General features: G+C 52.5%; 8 protein-coding genes across 8 annotated transcripts; 2 read left to right on the top strand and 6 right to left on the bottom strand.

Annotated features, from left to right (window-relative positions):
* Positions 1 to 958: 958 nt before the first annotated feature.
* MCM6_2 (MCM DNA helicase complex subunit mcm6) lies at positions 959 to 1,966 on the bottom strand (the record flags this gene model as incomplete). The annotated part of the gene is made up of 1 exon (XM_064870586.1): positions 959 to 1,966. The coding sequence occupies one exon, from the start codon at positions 1,964 to 1,966 to the stop codon at positions 959 to 961; it is 1,008 nt and encodes a 335-aa protein (XP_064733039.1).
* A 29-nt stretch (positions 1,967 to 1,995) lies between these two features.
* MCM6_1 (MCM DNA helicase complex subunit mcm6) lies at positions 1,996 to 3,951 on the bottom strand (the record flags this gene model as incomplete). The annotated part of the gene is made up of 1 exon (XM_064870585.1): positions 1,996 to 3,951. The coding sequence occupies one exon, from the start codon at positions 3,949 to 3,951 to the stop codon at positions 1,996 to 1,998; it is 1,956 nt and encodes a 651-aa protein (XP_064733038.1).
* Positions 3,952 to 4,724: 773 nt separating this feature from the next.
* On the bottom strand, positions 4,725 to 5,822 carry PMZ80_002150 (uncharacterized protein; the record flags this gene model as incomplete). Its single annotated transcript, XM_064870584.1, has 1 exon — positions 4,725 to 5,822. One exon carries the CDS (start codon positions 5,820 to 5,822, stop codon positions 4,725 to 4,727), a length of 1,098 nt encoding a protein of 365 aa, XP_064733037.1.
* Positions 5,823 to 6,616: 794 nt separating this feature from the next.
* PMZ80_002149 (uncharacterized protein) lies at positions 6,617 to 7,483 on the bottom strand (the record flags this gene model as incomplete). Its single annotated transcript, XM_064870583.1, has 1 exon — positions 6,617 to 7,483. One exon carries the CDS (start codon positions 7,481 to 7,483, stop codon positions 6,617 to 6,619), a length of 867 nt encoding a protein of 288 aa, XP_064733036.1.
* Positions 7,484 to 8,375: 892 nt separating this feature from the next.
* Positions 8,376 to 9,642, bottom strand: PMZ80_002148 (uncharacterized protein; the record flags this gene model as incomplete). Its single annotated transcript, XM_064870582.1, has 2 exons — positions 8,376 to 9,022; positions 9,090 to 9,642. The coding sequence occupies 2 exons, from the start codon at positions 9,640 to 9,642 to the stop codon at positions 8,376 to 8,378; spliced, it is 1,200 nt and encodes a 399-aa protein (XP_064733035.1).
* A 626-nt stretch (positions 9,643 to 10,268) lies between these two features.
* Positions 10,269 to 11,777, top strand: PMZ80_002147 (uncharacterized protein; the record flags this gene model as incomplete). Its single annotated transcript, XM_064870581.1, has 1 exon — positions 10,269 to 11,777. The coding sequence occupies one exon, from the start codon at positions 10,269 to 10,271 to the stop codon at positions 11,775 to 11,777; it is 1,509 nt and encodes a 502-aa protein (XP_064733034.1).
* Positions 11,778 to 12,366: 589 nt separating this feature from the next.
* XDJ1 (DnaJ-like protein xdj1) lies at positions 12,367 to 13,659 on the bottom strand (the record flags this gene model as incomplete). The annotated part of the gene is made up of 1 exon (XM_064870580.1): positions 12,367 to 13,659. The coding sequence occupies one exon, from the start codon at positions 13,657 to 13,659 to the stop codon at positions 12,367 to 12,369; it is 1,293 nt and encodes a 430-aa protein (XP_064733033.1).
* A 313-nt stretch (positions 13,660 to 13,972) lies between these two features.
* Positions 13,973 to 15,858, top strand: MSE1 (Glutamate--tRNA ligase mitochondrial; the record flags this gene model as incomplete). Its single annotated transcript, XM_064870579.1, has 2 exons — positions 13,973 to 14,272; positions 14,326 to 15,858. 2 exons carry the CDS (start codon positions 13,973 to 13,975, stop codon positions 15,856 to 15,858), a joined length of 1,833 nt encoding a protein of 610 aa, XP_064733032.1.
* Between the last annotated feature and the right edge of the window lie 734 nt (positions 15,859 to 16,592).

Raw genomic sequence — 16,592 nt, 5'->3', positions numbered from 1 at the left:
CTCTATGACCGAAGGTGCTCTCGCAATAATGCTCAAACATGATCACAGCAGATACAACAAGTAACCTCCAAGGCGCTGCGAGGTGAGTGCACCCAATCCCCTACATCGCCTCACGCAAGGTCCAAGGGCCTTCCTCCTCATCCCAATCTTAGACCTGAAGGCCTCAACCTTTCAAATGGAACAAACAATTCCCACCAAGAAACTCTCTTACCGCCATGAGCATCACAACACTCCGAAGACGATGATAATCTACTCAATGACACTCTCGTGCCGAACGGAAGATTCCTCTGGTAACCACGATGTAGCCCTCTCTTCAACTTGCAGGAGAACCAGGATACAGAAAACCAATGCTCTATGCCAAAAGCGCCATGCTGCCCACAATTAGGACTCGCTTTTCCAACACGCTCTCAGCATCGAGCTTCCACCCACCTCGGAAAAAGGGAGACCACATGACCGCATCCACACCTTGCAGCTCCACCCTCACAGATGAGGCTGAACGCAAGTACGGCTGTTCGATGCAGGACACGGCCTAACAGCCCGACGCTGACAGAGGACTGACCATAGCGGATGCCCTCCGAGTATTGTCCACTCGTTCTCATGTCTGAAAGCAGTGGTATTGCAGAGTGGACTTGGGGGAGTAACGATCACGGAGGGGACGGCGCCAGCAATGTAGGGAGGAGACAAAACACGGTATTGCGATGATGTGCAGTTATAGTTCGTACATCTCTAATGACAACGTATGTCCGTCTCCTTTCACACGCCAATATCGTATACAGTATCCAAGAACCATTTGCTGCTCGACAGTCCAGCTACATCGTGCAATGCGTAATCAACCATTCGCTCATACACTCATTTCTCATAGACAACTTGAACCCTAGAATACTCGCATCCCTCATCATCATCTCATGCAATCCCACCTACTCCAACCTTGCCTCCCAGAACACATCATAACATCCCCTCAACCCTCCTCCAAACTAACATTAGGATGCAACACATACCTCACCACCGTCCCCTCTCTTTCTCCTTCCTCCTCTCTCCCCCCATCTGCCTGCTCAGCACCGCCACCCGCTCTAACAACCATGACCTCCATCTCCCTCTCCATTCTCCGTAGCACCTTCTTCGCCAACTTCTGCTCCCGCTCCATATCTTCCGGACCAGCTAACTCCTCCTCCACGCTCTCAAGGTAATGCAGTAACAGATCATTCTGCTCTACACCACCAACTGCGGTTGAGGGGTCTTGTTCCTCCTCCTCATCTTCCTGATCCTGATCTTCAGCATCACCATCACGCTGCGCCATCCTCTCAGCACGCCTCTGTTGCCGCTCCGTATCAACCCGCGCAACCCTCTCCTCATCATCAGCCAGCTTCTTAATGAAAATATTCCGCATCTTAGTGTACTTATCCGCGCTAATCTTCGTTCTCGGCCGCGCAGCTTGTTCAGGCATCGCACTCGCCTCCCTCTGTCCATCCCCATCCACATCCCCCATAGCCTCATCCCCCTCCACACCTTCCCCATCCTGATCACCGCCTTCATCATCACTCTCATCAAAACCCACATCATCCCTCTCAACACTAATAATACTCATCCTCAACAAATTATACGCCTCAACAACCATCCCCTCCGTCACCTCCTCAACACAATTCGCCTTCGCAATCGCCTCACTCAACCTTATCAAACTCTCAAGCTGCCTAACCGTAATCCGATAACTATTCCTCCCCAACCCCCCCGAATCATTACTCCTCAAATCCTTATATTTCGTCACCAACAACTTCTTCGCCCCAGGCGTGAACAACGGCTGAAACGTCCTCGCAAACCGTATATACCGTTGTAACTGCTCCGTACTAAACTCCGGCGTAACAAAATCATCCTTCAGCATATGCAGATTCACAATATGACTCGCCAAATGCCGATCAACACTCTCATTACACTCATCCAACACAATAAAGAACAGATCAAACCGCGACATAATCGGCGCAGACATATTGATGTTTGCCCTCAGCGTCGCCTTCCGATTATACCTCCCCCCACCGGATTCGCAGCAGCAAGGATACTCGTCCGTGCATTCAGCGTTGCATGGATCCCCGCCTTCGCAATTGATATAGTCTGCTGCTCCATCGCCTCGTGAATCGCAACTTGATCCGCGATATCCATCTTGTCGAATTCGTCGATGCAGCAGGTTCCGCTGTCGGAGAGCATTAGGGCCCCCGCCTCAATGGTATGTTCGCCTGTTTCCTCGTCTTTTACGACGGCGGCGGTGAGACCTGCTGCGGAGGACGCCTTGCCGGAGGTGTAGACTGCGCGGGGGAGGAAGGAGGAGATGTACTTCAGAAACTGGGATTTTGAGGTAGATGGGTCGCCGACGATGCAGATGTTTATGTCGCCTCTGAGAGCCATGCCTTCGGGGGTTGTCTTGGAGACGCCGCCGAGGAGTTGGAGGAGGAGCCCCTTTTTTACGATTTCGTGGCCGTAGACCATGGGGGCGAGGGAGTTGACGAGGCGGGAGTAGATGCGGTCGCTGTGGACCATTGCGCGGAGATCGTCGATTTCGGGCATGGTGAGGGTCTCGAGGTATGCTTCTTGGGCGCGCTCGCCGGACTCGAAGGTGTCGTGGAGGTCGACTTGGTGGAGGGAGTTGAGGATGTTGGTTGACTGGCCTGTTAATTGGGAGGCTGCGACGCCGGGGGTTGTGTTGTCGGGCTGGGAGAAGCAGGCTAGGAAGGCCATTCTGTAGGTTAGATCGCGGACACCGAGGGCTTTAAGACCTGTTACGCCGGAGCCGCCTTCCTCTGCGCCGCGGAAGGAGCGGTTGTCTTTGCTTGCTTCGGGGCGGACGCCGGGGATGCCCATTTGGGAGACGTCGGGGACGACGATGAGGGTACCCGTGAAGATGCATTTTTCGCCGGGTTTTGTGCGCTCAACTTGTTCGCCGCGGAGGATGACGTCCATTGTGCGTGGCATGCTGCCTGTGGGGATTTCGGAGCTGTTTTCTTGGATGCGGCATTTTTGCCAGTCGACGAAGGTGCTGTTGCTTATGTCGAGGCGCCAGCCGACTTTGTTGTTGCAGGTTATGTTGGGGCAGATTGTGGGTTCTGTGTAGCGGAAAGTTTGTTCGACGTTGGGGACTGTGGTGTTGCAGTTGAGGCAGATGAAGGTGCCGGAGGAGAGTTCTGGTCTGACTTCTGAGGTTCGTGTTACTGTGCCTGAAATTGAGACTAGCTTGCCGATTGCGTCTGTTCTGAGCTGTCTTATTCGCGATACTAGGGGTAGGTTGTAGAATGCTATGGTGAAGACTTTGTCTGTCTGTGCGTTGAGGATCGAGTCCTTCTGTGTTCCTTCGGTGCTGGACATGTTTGCGCCCATCGAGGTTCCTCCTGCCTGGGATGTGGAACTCCCCATCTGTCTATGCTCTCTGAAGTAGACTGGCTCATACTTTGTAAGTAAGCTGTGCAGGGCCCCGGTAAGGTATGGGGTGAACCTGTAGTATTGTGTTGCAACGGCCTCGGCCAGGAAGCCTTCCATGTAACTCGTTAAGTGCTTGTAGTCCACATACAGAGTGGAAAGCTGAAACTCTTTCAAGCCATGAATCTGATTGATATAATACTTGTCCGTCTTAAGCTCACTCGACGGTGGTAGACCTGAAGAGGCCGGCTCTTCTGTATGCGACTCGAGGAAGTCTTCAAAAGCTGTCTGGACCCTAACCGCAGCCTGATCTTCCAATTTGGGCACATTTCTGTCTAGAGGGTTTCGAGGCCTGCCTTGTGCTGCGCCGACAACCTCATCGTCTGGCAATAAGCCTGCCTCTGAAGGAAATCCATTGCTGATCGAGGGTGGCGGACCTGGTGTTCTCCGGGGTGACGAGGGTAAATCTCTTGGTGTTTGTGCTGGTTGTGATGAAGGGGTTGCGCCTGCGACAGCGTCTGAGTTGAGCACCGAGTCGAGTAGTGTCGACATGGTGAGCAAAGGTGTGACGGTTGGCAGAGCACACAGAGGAGGTATGTGCGTCGAGAATACTGCCTTCGCAATGTGTACGAGAATCTGCCCCTCGAAATGGTGAGGCCAACGACCACTTTACGCGTCTATCACGTCGCAACGCGTCGCGCGTCAAAAGCTAAATTAATGGTAGCCAATCAAGCCTCGGCATCTTTGCTTCTCGAAAGGGATAGAGAGCACTTCTCAACCAAAGGAACATTTAAGGATTTGTGTCTGCTATTGAAGCTATGAACCTCAAGCTGGCTGACCTACCTAGGCGACCAAGATAGCCATGTACTAAGCATCGTATGCTCGAATGTTCAACATCCTCTCTTGCACTTAAGTGCGGCTGCAACGCCGTACGGCTTTATCCTCTCCAGTCTACCATGAAGGTCCAAATTGGCAAGAAGTTCACAAGATATAAGGACTTAGTGAAATATCTGTCAAGGTAGTTGAGAACATCTCAAAGGTAGGGCAAGCTGCAGGCATAACAACTGAAAAAGTTCAAGAGATGGAGGAAGAGACGACACTATGTTACCGCATTTTATTGCGAAGATGGAGACATCTTGAATTACATCAATTGCTTCTATGGTTGCTCACTGTTGCACAAGCGAGGAATTGAGACCCTATTGCTTTCATCAACCATTCAACAACGCCTATCGCGCCAACCCTTTGTCTGGTCTTCGAGACCCAAGCGTCAATTCACGAAAACGCCCTGTATGCTCAGTCTTCTGGTGCTGGCTCCAGTTGCCACCCTAGTCAACCACCACGAAATCTTCAGCTGATGTTGGGTATTCAGGAGCAGGTGGCAGGCCGACCGGTCGCTCAATCTTCTTGATGCCCACAATATCGAGCTCGCCATCAGCAAGCGCCTTCGAATATTCTGCTGACGCGACCCCATCCGCATCAGGCCAGCAACCTATCGCCTGCGGGATAGCACCCGTTTCGATACCCCACCAACCGTAACCAGCCCTGGCATCTCTTGTCCCTTGGACAAAGCTGAAATTTATTTCGCAGACTGTGTTCCTCGTGTCGATGTCGAATCTCCAGAACTTGTTGTTGCAAGGTGCACAAGTAAATGTTTGAGGTGGTGTCCAGTGCGCGCACTTGAGCTGTGGTGGGTCCAGGTGGTATGGTTTGCCATCCCTCGGCAAGTATAGGGTATATGGGTTGTCGTCGTTTTCGAAGTACCAGTCGATACGCTGACTGTCTGGAACAGCACCGGGGTTAACACCAGTGACGTTATAACACCCCTCGACATTGGTCGTTGGCAGTTGGCGAGCGAAGTTGGAGCTGGGACTGTTAGGACTGCTGTCCTTACGGTACTTTGGGTCGCGGCGATGTTGAGACTGGGAGTGGCATGAGATTGTCTTGAGGTGACCTTCCACCACGTATGTACCGTTCTTGTTGGTCAAAGTTATGGTTTCAGTCTCGCCTGACTGGCCAGTTGAGATCACTATATCGCAGGCGATGGCTTCGTTGTGTCCCTTGACCTCGACCGAGTAGGGGCCTGCCTCGCAGGGTCCGGAGGTGCATTGACCCGTCTGTGTGTCGACACACGGACATTCTACCAGGAGAGGCTCTTTTGATAGTCCAACTATCTTCGGTTCGGTGATGGGGTCTGTGGGTGGCTCAAGCGCCCTCGGCTTACCATCCAAAGGGACGAACAGAGGCCAATATCGGTCATACTTGTATCCGAATTCGACGAGCTGAGAAGGAGCTGAGGGTAGGCAGTTGATCGGGTCTAGGTTTGCGGGCTGACCATGGAAGATGTTTGTTGCTGATATACCTTCGAAAAGGTGAACAGCGGCTACAAGGAGGCCTGCGCCGAGGAACAAGGATATTTTGCCCATGCTTGTATCGGCAGAGGTTTGTTGAGAAGATTGGAGAAGCGAATCTCGCAGTGGTCGTAGGTGGTGTAGTAGACTGAGCGAGGAGATTGGTCTTCTGTCGACGAGGAGGATGTATGGATGGTGTATGTTGAGAAGGAGAAGCAGAAAGGTCAAGGTTGGGATTGCCCTGTATTTATTCTGCCCACAGCGCAAACGACAGCACTAGTGACATTGCACTTACCTTCGTTCAACACTCAGTGTCGACCTGACACTCTCAACATTCGTGCATATGCGTGGCGCCACCTCCTCGTCACTGAGGTTGAATTCAGCAGTGCCCCCAATACCGGACCATTTGAGCTCGTTTGCTGTCCCTACCTGTACTTGCTTCACTGCTAACGTCTCAGTAAGCCGCAGTACCGTTTCTCTCGAGTCTATTGTTGGATTAGATAGAATCAATGCTAAAGCCCATTGCAGTCGTCAACAATATCACCGAAGCTGGACCTGTGACGGCGATCGCAAGACGCCACAAAGAGTATGACACAACAATGCGATGTTCTTCTTGGGTGTGAGGACTGAGTAGGGAAAGTGCAAGATGTAAACGACCGAGGAATATCCCCAACGTGCAGCGGAAGGTACCATGGACAAATGAGGCTCGTACCCGCCCCTACCGATGTGTTCTGTGATCAGTAATTCGTCCTTTCTGGTGTGTGACAGTCGTCACGGCGAAAGCCTTACAAAGCTTCACCTTTCTCAAGCAGTGTAGATGGTTTAGATGTTATCACTTGAAGGATGTGCTGTGACACCCCATGAATCACTCAGTACCTTGCCTTCACCCCCTTCTCCTCCCACTCCTTCTCAACAGCATCAGCAAGCGCTCCAAGCGTCGGAAACCGCCACCCATATCCCACGTCCCCCCTCTCATGCAAATCCTTTGCCCCCTGTCCCATACCCATCCCCGCTCCACCCCTCGCAATCCACACACTCGCCATCCCCATCTTCTTGCACGGCACATGATCATGAAACAGACTCTGCGCAACCATCAGATCCTCCTCCTTGCTGATACCACTTCCACCTTCAGCTTTATCGTCTTCGTCGAGGCGTTTGAGAAGATACTCGAAATTGCGTAGATCAGGTTTATACGAGCCGATATCCTCCGCTACGTAGACCTTCCAGAACGGAATACCAGCGAGCGGACCGGATGCCGTGCGGGAGAAAGATGCGCGGTCGACGTTGGAGAGAGGTACGAGCTTGTAGTACTTTCCCAACCGCTTCATTGCGTCGACCGTGTCGGGGAAAGCCTCCCATTCGCCGACAGAGTTACCGAATCTCTTCGCCTGCTCATTGATGCTGGAAGTTGAGGCGTCGACGCCTAGATCCTTCGCAAGAAGTAGGTACGTCTCCTCGAGCAGCTCATCGTAGACCATGGCGGGCTTGTCGGCTTGAACTTTCGCCTCAAAGTGGTTGAAGCGAGCGGCTAGTTTCTGGCGGGCGGCGGAGTCGGATGTTGCGTTCTTGTATGGTGAGTCTGTGGGTAGACTGTCGAGGAGCGGTTGGCATTGTTTTATGATGCTTGTTTCCCAGTCTATCAGGGTGCCGTAGATGTCGAATGACATGGATTTGAACTCTGTGAATGACTTGTTCGGGACTGTTGGGGTGGGCATTGGGATGTCGGTGGATGCCATGATGGATAGGTGCAATTATACGTTGAGTCTGTGTTACGGACGTGTACTGTGCTCGAGGAAGCTCTGGAGTCCGTCAAGGATCCTGTTAAATCGCGGTCAGTGTAACTGGCAGCTGTGTCACTAAACGTCAAGATATCTGGGAGGCATCCTGAACCATCATTAAGATTCCCGTACATGATATATCATGCCATCCGCTGTCGACTTGAACGTGGGGTCGAGGTGTTATGGAGGCATTGTGGGTCATGAACTTAGAATGTCCAGTCGAGGATGACTTCGTCCGAAGGGGAACCACGCTCCACAACCTCGCCGCCGACCAATTAGTATATGCTTTGACAAAGCCTCTGTTGTCTGAACACTAGGTGACGTCACGGAGAAATGCATTGCAGTGGTAATGATCATACACAGTCTTTGATTCGTTATGTTCATGAGCACGTCAGGTACTTTTCTAAATGATGATCGCAGCTAGCCCCATCAAAGGGCGTGCGCCTTCCATCGAGCTCGAGGATCTCCTCAAGATGACCCAGTCCAAAGCAAATAATCAATCCTCGAACCACAGATTCGTCTGAATAACGCCGCTGCCACTACGGAAGGTGGCAGTCTTGGGTACTCAGCAAATTCCCCAACTCTATTAACAATAACTGCGCTTTGGGTATCTTGAACCTCTGAAATGGGTTCCCATGTAAACATCGTTCTCTTCCTTCCGTCTACCAGAGCAAGTCAGCTAGCCCTAGCTTGCTGCTGCGAATCGCTTCAATGCAGCTTGGAGCTCCGCAGCATAACCTGACGAGCTTCTCTGAGCTTGCTGTTGCTTGGTGTTTGGTGACTGCTGCGGTACAGTTCGCGACTGTGTCTGCGTTGATCTCCTCTTTACTTCAAAATCAGTGTCGGAGCTCTAACCCTTCCGTCTCTTGTTGCCTCTTTCGACATAGTCGCCACCACGGTCCTGATCCTCCTCCACTTCGCTAAGACCATCTCCATAGCCTCTGTAGCCGTCGAATGCGTCGTCACGATAAGAGCGCTTCTTTCCGCGAGAAGCCCTTTGGTCAACCTGCGCAGCGGCAACAGGATGTGCGGGTCTCACACCATTAGGTGGTTGCGATTGCTGTAAGCGGGCATAAGCTGGTTGCTGCGGTCTTGTTGGTTTTGGCGCTTCATGACCGAGTATACGATCCCATTTTTCATTTATTGTCCTGCCCATACTGGTGGCTTCGAGATGAAGGGCATCTTTCATGAGACCATGTAACGTGCTCAAGTCTCCGATCTTCCTCTGCGAACGCTGCGACGCGAATTCCTGGTCCGTCAATGTTGCCATAGTCCTCAGTTCACTCGGCTGGGAACCATCATCCTTGCGCACTACTCTCTCATGATCGTTCAAGCCTGGTAATTTGGCATCCCTGACCTGGCCCGCATAGCTGCTTCTCAACTTGTTTATCTTTTCGCCTGTGTCGGGGTCTAGGCGTGCAGATCTGGCTAGTAGATCGTGGTAGCCATATCTCCCGAGTAGGTTCTGGTTCATATCGACGGCGGCGCGTTTATGAACTGCGAAACAACATGAGCATCAATTCCAGAGATTTGAGGTTAGTGGGAGGGGAAGGGTCAGCCTTACTGGTTCTTCCAATGCGAAAGGACTTTCCGACATCTTTGAAGATTGGATCCAGATCGGCGTTGACTTTCCCAGAGTCATCTTGGGCTGCAGTATTTTCGTCGATGATCACGTCTACACTACCCTGACCTGTTTCATTCTGTGCTTGCTCTGGGTCCTTTTGTCTGTCATGGTTGGTCGCGGTATGTGAGGAGTCCACTTCCATAGTCTCGGGTACATCTTCCTTCTTCTGACGCTTGCTCGTCGGCCGCTCTTCTTCGTCCTGCGGCGCTGGTCTTTTCAGCATGTTTTGCGGTTGTGGAGTACTCGAGCTTATTGACGGGCGCTGTGACTGTGTCTGGTAGTTCTGAGGGGATCTGTTCGCCATTTCGTTCGTATGCCGACCGTCCTCGTAAGCAGATACATAGCGCTTCGTAGCTACTGACATGGAGTCTGGCGAAGGAGGCGTTTGAGGCGTGACAACAGAAACGTGGTGTTTCGGTTGTTGCTTCACACCCGATTCTGGAGGAGATGCTGGTGACAGTGGCAGGCGATGCGCTGACGGCGAGTATGACATGGAAAATCGCAAGGGAGATGGCCTCGACGCCAGAGGCGTGGCGCCTACCACTCAGGTCGTTATTGAGGTCCGCGCCAGAATTTGAGTCGCGATTGGCGGTAGATCTAGCTGCCGGTTTGCGAGGGGTCTCGGGCAGGATCGAAAGTTACTCGGCTTCGGTCGTGTCGCTTTCGGTAGGAGGTAACGTTTTCGGTGAGGGTGTGTTGAGAGTGGATAGAGCGTCTATTGCTGGTGTTGTTAGACTAGGCGTAGAAGGCTTTTGTGGTTGGGTTGGAACAAAGAGAGTCTTCCGAACGCAGAACAAGTGCAGTCTGAGCAGAACATCGGTTGCATCAGATCTGCCTGACAAAGGCAGGTCAACCGATGTAAGCGGTTCTGGTCCGGGCGCACCTGCCTCCACTCGACTGCTCTAATTTGGCCTTGGCGCTCAGTTTCCGATTGGCACCCCGAAGGCGCGCCAGGGATGCAATTACTTCTTTGGAATACGTCTGCTATCGGATATCGACGTGACACTCGCTGGGTATCACGATACAAACGTCAAGCACTTGCCACAATGCATATGTTCGTGCTGGAAGTGATATGTTTAGGTAGGTTCCGTGATCAAACAGACCCAATCCCAACCAGCCATGTCTTCGATGAATGGCACGACCAACACAGGCCTCCCCCACCCTAACCCAAGCACATCTTACTGGCAACAACCACCGGATGCAGTAGCAGATCTGAGTACAACTTCAGATCTCCCTCAAAATGCCGACATTGTCATCGTCGGCTCTGGCATCAGCGGCTCAAGCATCGCTTACAACCTACTCACCGCCAAGCCCGAGCTGAAAATCGTAATGCTAGAAGCCAGACAAGCAGCAAGTGGTGCATCAGGCAGAAATGGCGGCCACACAAAGACTGCATCATACAGGTCGTTCCTCGAGAACATCAAAGCGGTAGGTGAAGAGGATGCCATCAAGGTCTCGAAGCTAGAATACGATTGCATGGCAGCAGTACACAACTTCGTAAAAGAGAAAGGCATCGAATGTGATGCAAAACGATGTGACACCGTCGACATCTACTACGACCAAGGCCACCTCGACGAAGCGCGAGAATCCGTAGCCAAAATGCAAAAATTAATCCCCGACCACCCAACCTCAAAACACACCTTCTACACACCCGAAGAAACCAAGAAATTCTTCTTCGCAGAGAACAGCCTAGGTAGCCTGAAATACGAAGCAGGAAGTCTCTCCGCATATAAGCTCACAGTTGGCATATTGAAGCTCGCGCTCGATCTCGGCTTGAACCTCCAGACCAACACGCCCGCAAAATCAATCTCAAAAGCAACAGACTCGAACAAAACAACATGGACAGTAACAACCCCCCATGGCCCCATAACAACACCAATCCTCATCCTCGCAACAAACGGCTACACAGCCCACCTCCTCCCCCACCTCCAAGAAGTCATCGTCCCCTTCCGCGGCGTCGTCACAGCCCAACGGCCCGGCCAATCCCTTCCCCACGGAGGTAATCTGCCCACAACATACTCCTTCATCTACAAGGAAGGCTACGAATACATGATCACCCGCCCCGCCATCCGCTCATCCTCCGATCAAGTCGTCACCACAAACAACCACACCGAAAACACCGCCGATGGTGATAGCGCCTACGACATCGTAATCGGCGGCGGCCTAACCAAAACCCCCAACCAAGGCTCCTCCGAATTCCACACAACAGATGACACCTACGCATCTGTCCCGTCGAGTATTTCATCCTACCTGGCAGATTGCACATCCACCTTCTTCGGCCCAACCACGAATTGGGGTCCCCCACACCCCATCGGCACCACACGTAAATTGTGGTCCGGAATAATGGGGTACTCAGCCGACGGATACCCCCTCGTAGGCCCCTACCCGAATGAAGAAGGACTGTTTCTCGATGCGAGTTTCCAGGGCCATGGGATGGTGTTGTGCTTTTTGTGTGCGAGGGCGGTTAGTGAGATGGTGCTTGGGAGGGAGGAGGGGTTGAATGGGTGGTTCCCTGGGTGCTTTAGGGTTACTAGTGAGAGGTTGGGAAAGAGGTTTAGTGGGAGGATCATTGGACGGGAGATTGGGGAGGCGGAGAGTGTGGATGGGATGAGTGGGGTCGTGAATTAGGTTGTGTTGGGAAGGGAGAGAGTGAATCTAGTGTAGTCTGGGAAGGAAGGAAGGAATCTGGTTTGCTGTAGGTCAGAGGCACTTGCTGGAGTGCAAGGACAGACGGTCTTGCCTCTTCAGTCGGCAAGAGTAGCGCTCCAGACTCCGCTTGTTGGACCAATCCCAGGTTACTGTAGATGTTGTTTATGCGCCGGAGAACTGCAGTGGGGAAGTAGGCACGCGGTCATGGGTTTCTGACCAACACCGACAGGCGACGAAACCACGATCGAGAAGATCCATAGACAACAGCAGTAGCGGAGCATCATGATGGTATCATCAGAACAAAAACGAGTTGAATTTGGTTCAAGTCTATCATTTCAACATTCAACAAAAGACCTATCCACGTCCACGACCTGCACCTCAACGCCATTCTAATATGCTTCCGCTTGCCGCGTCGTATCTTTTGTGCATCGTCAACTTTTCTGCACACTGTATGGTACCCGAGTAACGATTTTCCTCGCGTATTCTTCAAGTTGTCATGAACCCATAACCTCATAACTCATCAGTCCATGCTATTTGTGCATCTACTCACCCCTCTATAATAACCCTCTCACTGCGTCTGACACTGCGGTCCCTCCCCAGCCCCATCTTCATCCTCGTCCTCCCAAGCCCCACCACCCCTCGGATCCCCCTTCCCGAACTCCTCCGGATCAGCATCCTCCCACTGCGCCTCATCCGTCACATCCGTCTTGATCGCCGGCTCCGGCTGCGGCAATAACTTCCTCAATGATGCCGCAGTCTCCTCTGTGAAGAACCCATCCTCAGGGAACTGTATATCCACTATCAGATACAGATCGCCCTTCGCATCACTCTTCTTATACGGCATGCCCTCACCCTTCACCTTGATGACTTGGCCCGGACGCATGATTTCGCCTTCGACTTGGGGGTGTTTCAGGTGGATGCCGCGGCCGTCGAGGTGGGTTATGACTGTTCTGTCGAAGCCGGTTAGGGCCTCAGCGAGTGTGATTTCAAGACTAGCCTGGAGATCAGGACCAGCACGATTGAAGATATCATGTGGTTGCTCGACGAGATGGAAGATGATATCTCCCGTCTGTTGGGCACCGGGTATCTGATCTGCTTCGCCCTCTAGCACGATCTTGTCGCCTTCTTTCGCGCCACGGGGGATATACAGTTCTAGCTGTTTCTTCTCTTCCGTCGTGCGCTTGCCCTTGCATTTCTTGCATTTGTCTTTCGGGTTGACGACCTTGCCGGAACCCTCGCAGGCACTGCACTCCATAAGACGCTGGGTGACCATGCCCGGACCGACTTGCTGGAGGACCTGTCTTACACCATTGCCCTTGCATGTTGCGCACTCGCGGGGCTCGACGCCTTCTTTTGCGCCGCTGCCGGAGCATTTACTGCAGAGGACGTTCTTGGTGCTGGAGAAGCGGACGGTTTTGCCCTTGTAGAGATCTTCGAGGGAGACTTCGTATTTCTGGTTCTCATCTGGAGAGCGCTTTGGTCTTTGGGGGCCGCGTCCACCGCCCATCCCACCCATGCCGCCCATGTTCATGCCGAAGAGACCGCCGAGGATGTCCTCCATGTTTACGCCTGCGCCCATTCCGGGCCCGCCGCCCTCGAAGGCGGCCATGCCGTGTTGGTCGTAGAGGTCGCGTTTTTGGTCATCGGAGAGGATCTCGTAGGCTTGGGATGCGGCTTTGAAGCGTGTTTCTGCGGCCTCGCGTTGGTCTTCGGGGACTTTGTCGGGGTGGTTGGCGAGGGCGGCTTTGTGGTAGGCTTTTTTGATTTCGGATTTCGAGGCGCCTTTGGAGATCTTGAGGACGTCGTAGAGGTCGATGTCGTCGGCGGCGGGGCCGCCGTTCATGCCGGGCATGCCATTCATGTTGGCGGGTTATGTTGGTTGCGTCGTGGTTCTGGTCCTGGTCAAAGTGCGAAGGGAAGAAGTGTTGCAAATCAATGTAAAACAGAAATTCCAACTGCAGAGAATGACCGATGACCGACTTTTTTGCAGACTCTTCGATTGCTGAGTAAAATGGCTTTGCTTTGCAGTGCCATGATCGTCAAACGCACGAGGCGGCGTGCTGCAGGTGCTAATAGTGGAATCTCCACTGTAACTTTTCTGACGCTGGCACTTTCTAAGGTTGGTCCGAAGCTTCGAGCACTTTCGCATTCATCTGACTCTGTGATTGCTTACCATGCACAAGGCGCAATCGTTGCTGGGAAGGCGCGCATCATCATGGATATGCGAGTCGTGCCTGACACGATTGGCTCGTGGCCAAAAGGCAAATACAACTCGCGCCTTCTCGACCAGCAGCAAGCAATCAGCTAATCCGACGAGACGGCCGAAACTGCCTGACACGCCTGCAAGGACGCGATTTGCTCCGTCGCCTACAGGGAATTTACACCTTGGCTCAATACGGACTGCCCTGTTCAACTATCTACTTGCCAGGCGCACGGGCGGCCAATTCTTACTCCGCATAGAAGATACGGACCAGGTCAGCACATAGCCCTAGCTGTTGCCGTGTGAGCTTGAGCTGACTGGAACAAGAAAAGGACAATACCCGGAGCTGAACAAGGTCTGTTCAGAGACCTACGATGGGCCGGCCTGCAGTGGGATGAAGGGCCAGAGGTTGGCGGCCCCTATGGTCCCTATCGACAGTCTGAACGGCTCGACCTCTACCAGAACCACATACAGACTCTCCTCGACACCCACAAAGCGTATCGCTGTTTCTGTTCAGCCGACCGAATGGATCAGCTCAATCGTTTGCGACACGACAAGGGCCTGCCCCTGGGCTACGATCGGAAGTGCATAGACATACCACAAGACGAAGCAGAAGACCGAGCAGCCAAGGGTGAGAGCCATGTCGTTCGCTTTCATGTTCCAAAGGAATACCCAAAATACAACGATTTAGTCTATGGCACATCAGGCCATGGCGCAGGAAGAACCAAGCAGCATCTAGCCGATGAGCCTGTCTATGATGACCCTATCTTGATCAAGTCTGACAAGTTTCCTACCTATCACTTCGCAAATGTCGTCGATGACAAGCTGATGGAGGTTACCCATGTTATACGGGGGTCGGAATGGATGTCCTCGACTCCTCTCCATGTCGCACTCTACAATGCCTTCGACTGGGCTCCACCACAATATGGTCATGTACCGCTGCTCGTTGACGCAGACAGGCAAAAGCTGAGCAAGCGCAACTTCGACTCCGACATATCCAGCTTCCGTGACAAACAAGGCATCTTCCCGGAAGCCTTGACCAACTTCGCTGCTCTTCTTGGCTGGTCGCATCAGAGGAAGAACGATGTCATGGATCTGCCTGAGCTAGAGGAAATCTTTGACCTGAAGATCACAAAGGGCAATACCATGGTTGCTTTTGAAAAGCTCAACTTTCTTCAAGAACAACATGCGAGACGCCGTGTCGAAGCTGAAGGAGAGCACTTGGAACAATTGATCAGAAACGTTGCAGTCGAGCTATTGAATAAGTATGGCGCTGCTGCTATGACCGAATTCATTGGCAAGCGCAGCTTGCGAGACGTTATAGCAAACCTCTTGCGCGTGCGCTCACTACCATACCGCAATGCCCAACAGTTTGTCGCAAGCTCGGAGTTGTTCTTCTCCAAAGAGAAAATCAAGAAAAGAAAGCCACTGCATCTCGCCGTCCCTGATGTGTCTCTGTATCCCAATCTGCGAGTTGCAGCCACCACCTTTTTCTACATCCCAGAAGAATTCTGGAACCGCGACACCCTGCGAGACCACATCCTTCAGCTTCAAATCACCGATGACGTTTCCTCGACGCCAGAGGAGCTAGCCCGGGCTAAAGCTGCGACGGGGACGCTATATGCATTCCTACGATGGGCTCTGCTTGGTACTGACTCAAGCCCAGACGCCCCGAGCACTATGGAGATACTGGGTCGCGACGTCTGTGAATCGAGGATCAGGGAAGCAGTCCTTGTAGCAAGAGAAGTTGAGAATCAGCTTACTACTCCTATGATAAGGGCCAAAAGAGTGCCGAAAGGAGAAGGTAATTCCAAGTGGCAAGCACATTCGCTGCCTCAATCTGCCTCCTCGACTAGTTGAAGGGACCGCTACTGTTGTGTACTACTATGAGCACTGTTACTCTATACGAGTTAGCTCGCACGATCGACTAGCTATGCTGTTGTGCCTGGCCGCATGCCAAGCCGATCATTTACCCAAAATGTGTAAGCACGGCTGCAAAATGTTAGCGACCTGTCGCAAGGCATCCACATTTGGTAAGACTATGCGACCTCTGCGTATTCGTCTACTGTGCTATAAGGACATACCGCTGTTCCTCGTGCACTTTCAAAAGTACCCAGGCTCATCTCAGTCCAGTTTTTCTGACAGCCAAGGCAGCTAAGGCAGCATACCGTCCAGCTGAGCTGATGTTCCCGCCCCCAATCAGTCTACCATCGTGACGACCTAGTCATATCGATGCTAACTGCTATACGCGAGACACGCTTGCTTACGGAAGCAAAGTGCGCGTCACCACATGTCTGGTTTACCCTTGGACTTTTCCTTCGTCAAGCTTAACCGTAATTGTTGTATAGTAGCATCGACAAGGGTGGCTGAAACGTCTTTATTGCCGCCCTGGCTGTTCATTGGCAGGGAGCAGAAGCGGCTCGGACCCCTGGCATTGGCCCGTACAGCCCTACAGCCACTAACACTAGTCTAGCGGCAATCTTCACTGTCTCGAGTGCCTCCCCAGACTGTCCAAGCTTCATCTCCAGAACAATCCTAGATCTCACAGTCATTCAGCCTTGGGTCCCACTACCAGCGGTAGTGTCCCGTACGCA

Source organism: Knufia obscura, assembly GCF_036327395.1.
Source record: "Knufia obscura strain CCFEE 5817 isolate CBS 148926 chromosome Unknown scaffold_2, whole genome shotgun sequence".
Classification (NCBI taxonomy): Eukaryota; Fungi; Ascomycota; class Eurotiomycetes; order Chaetothyriales; family Trichomeriaceae; genus Knufia; species Knufia obscura.
Note: the sequence above shows the minus strand (reverse complement) of the source record. Positions and strands in the feature narration are given on the sequence as shown.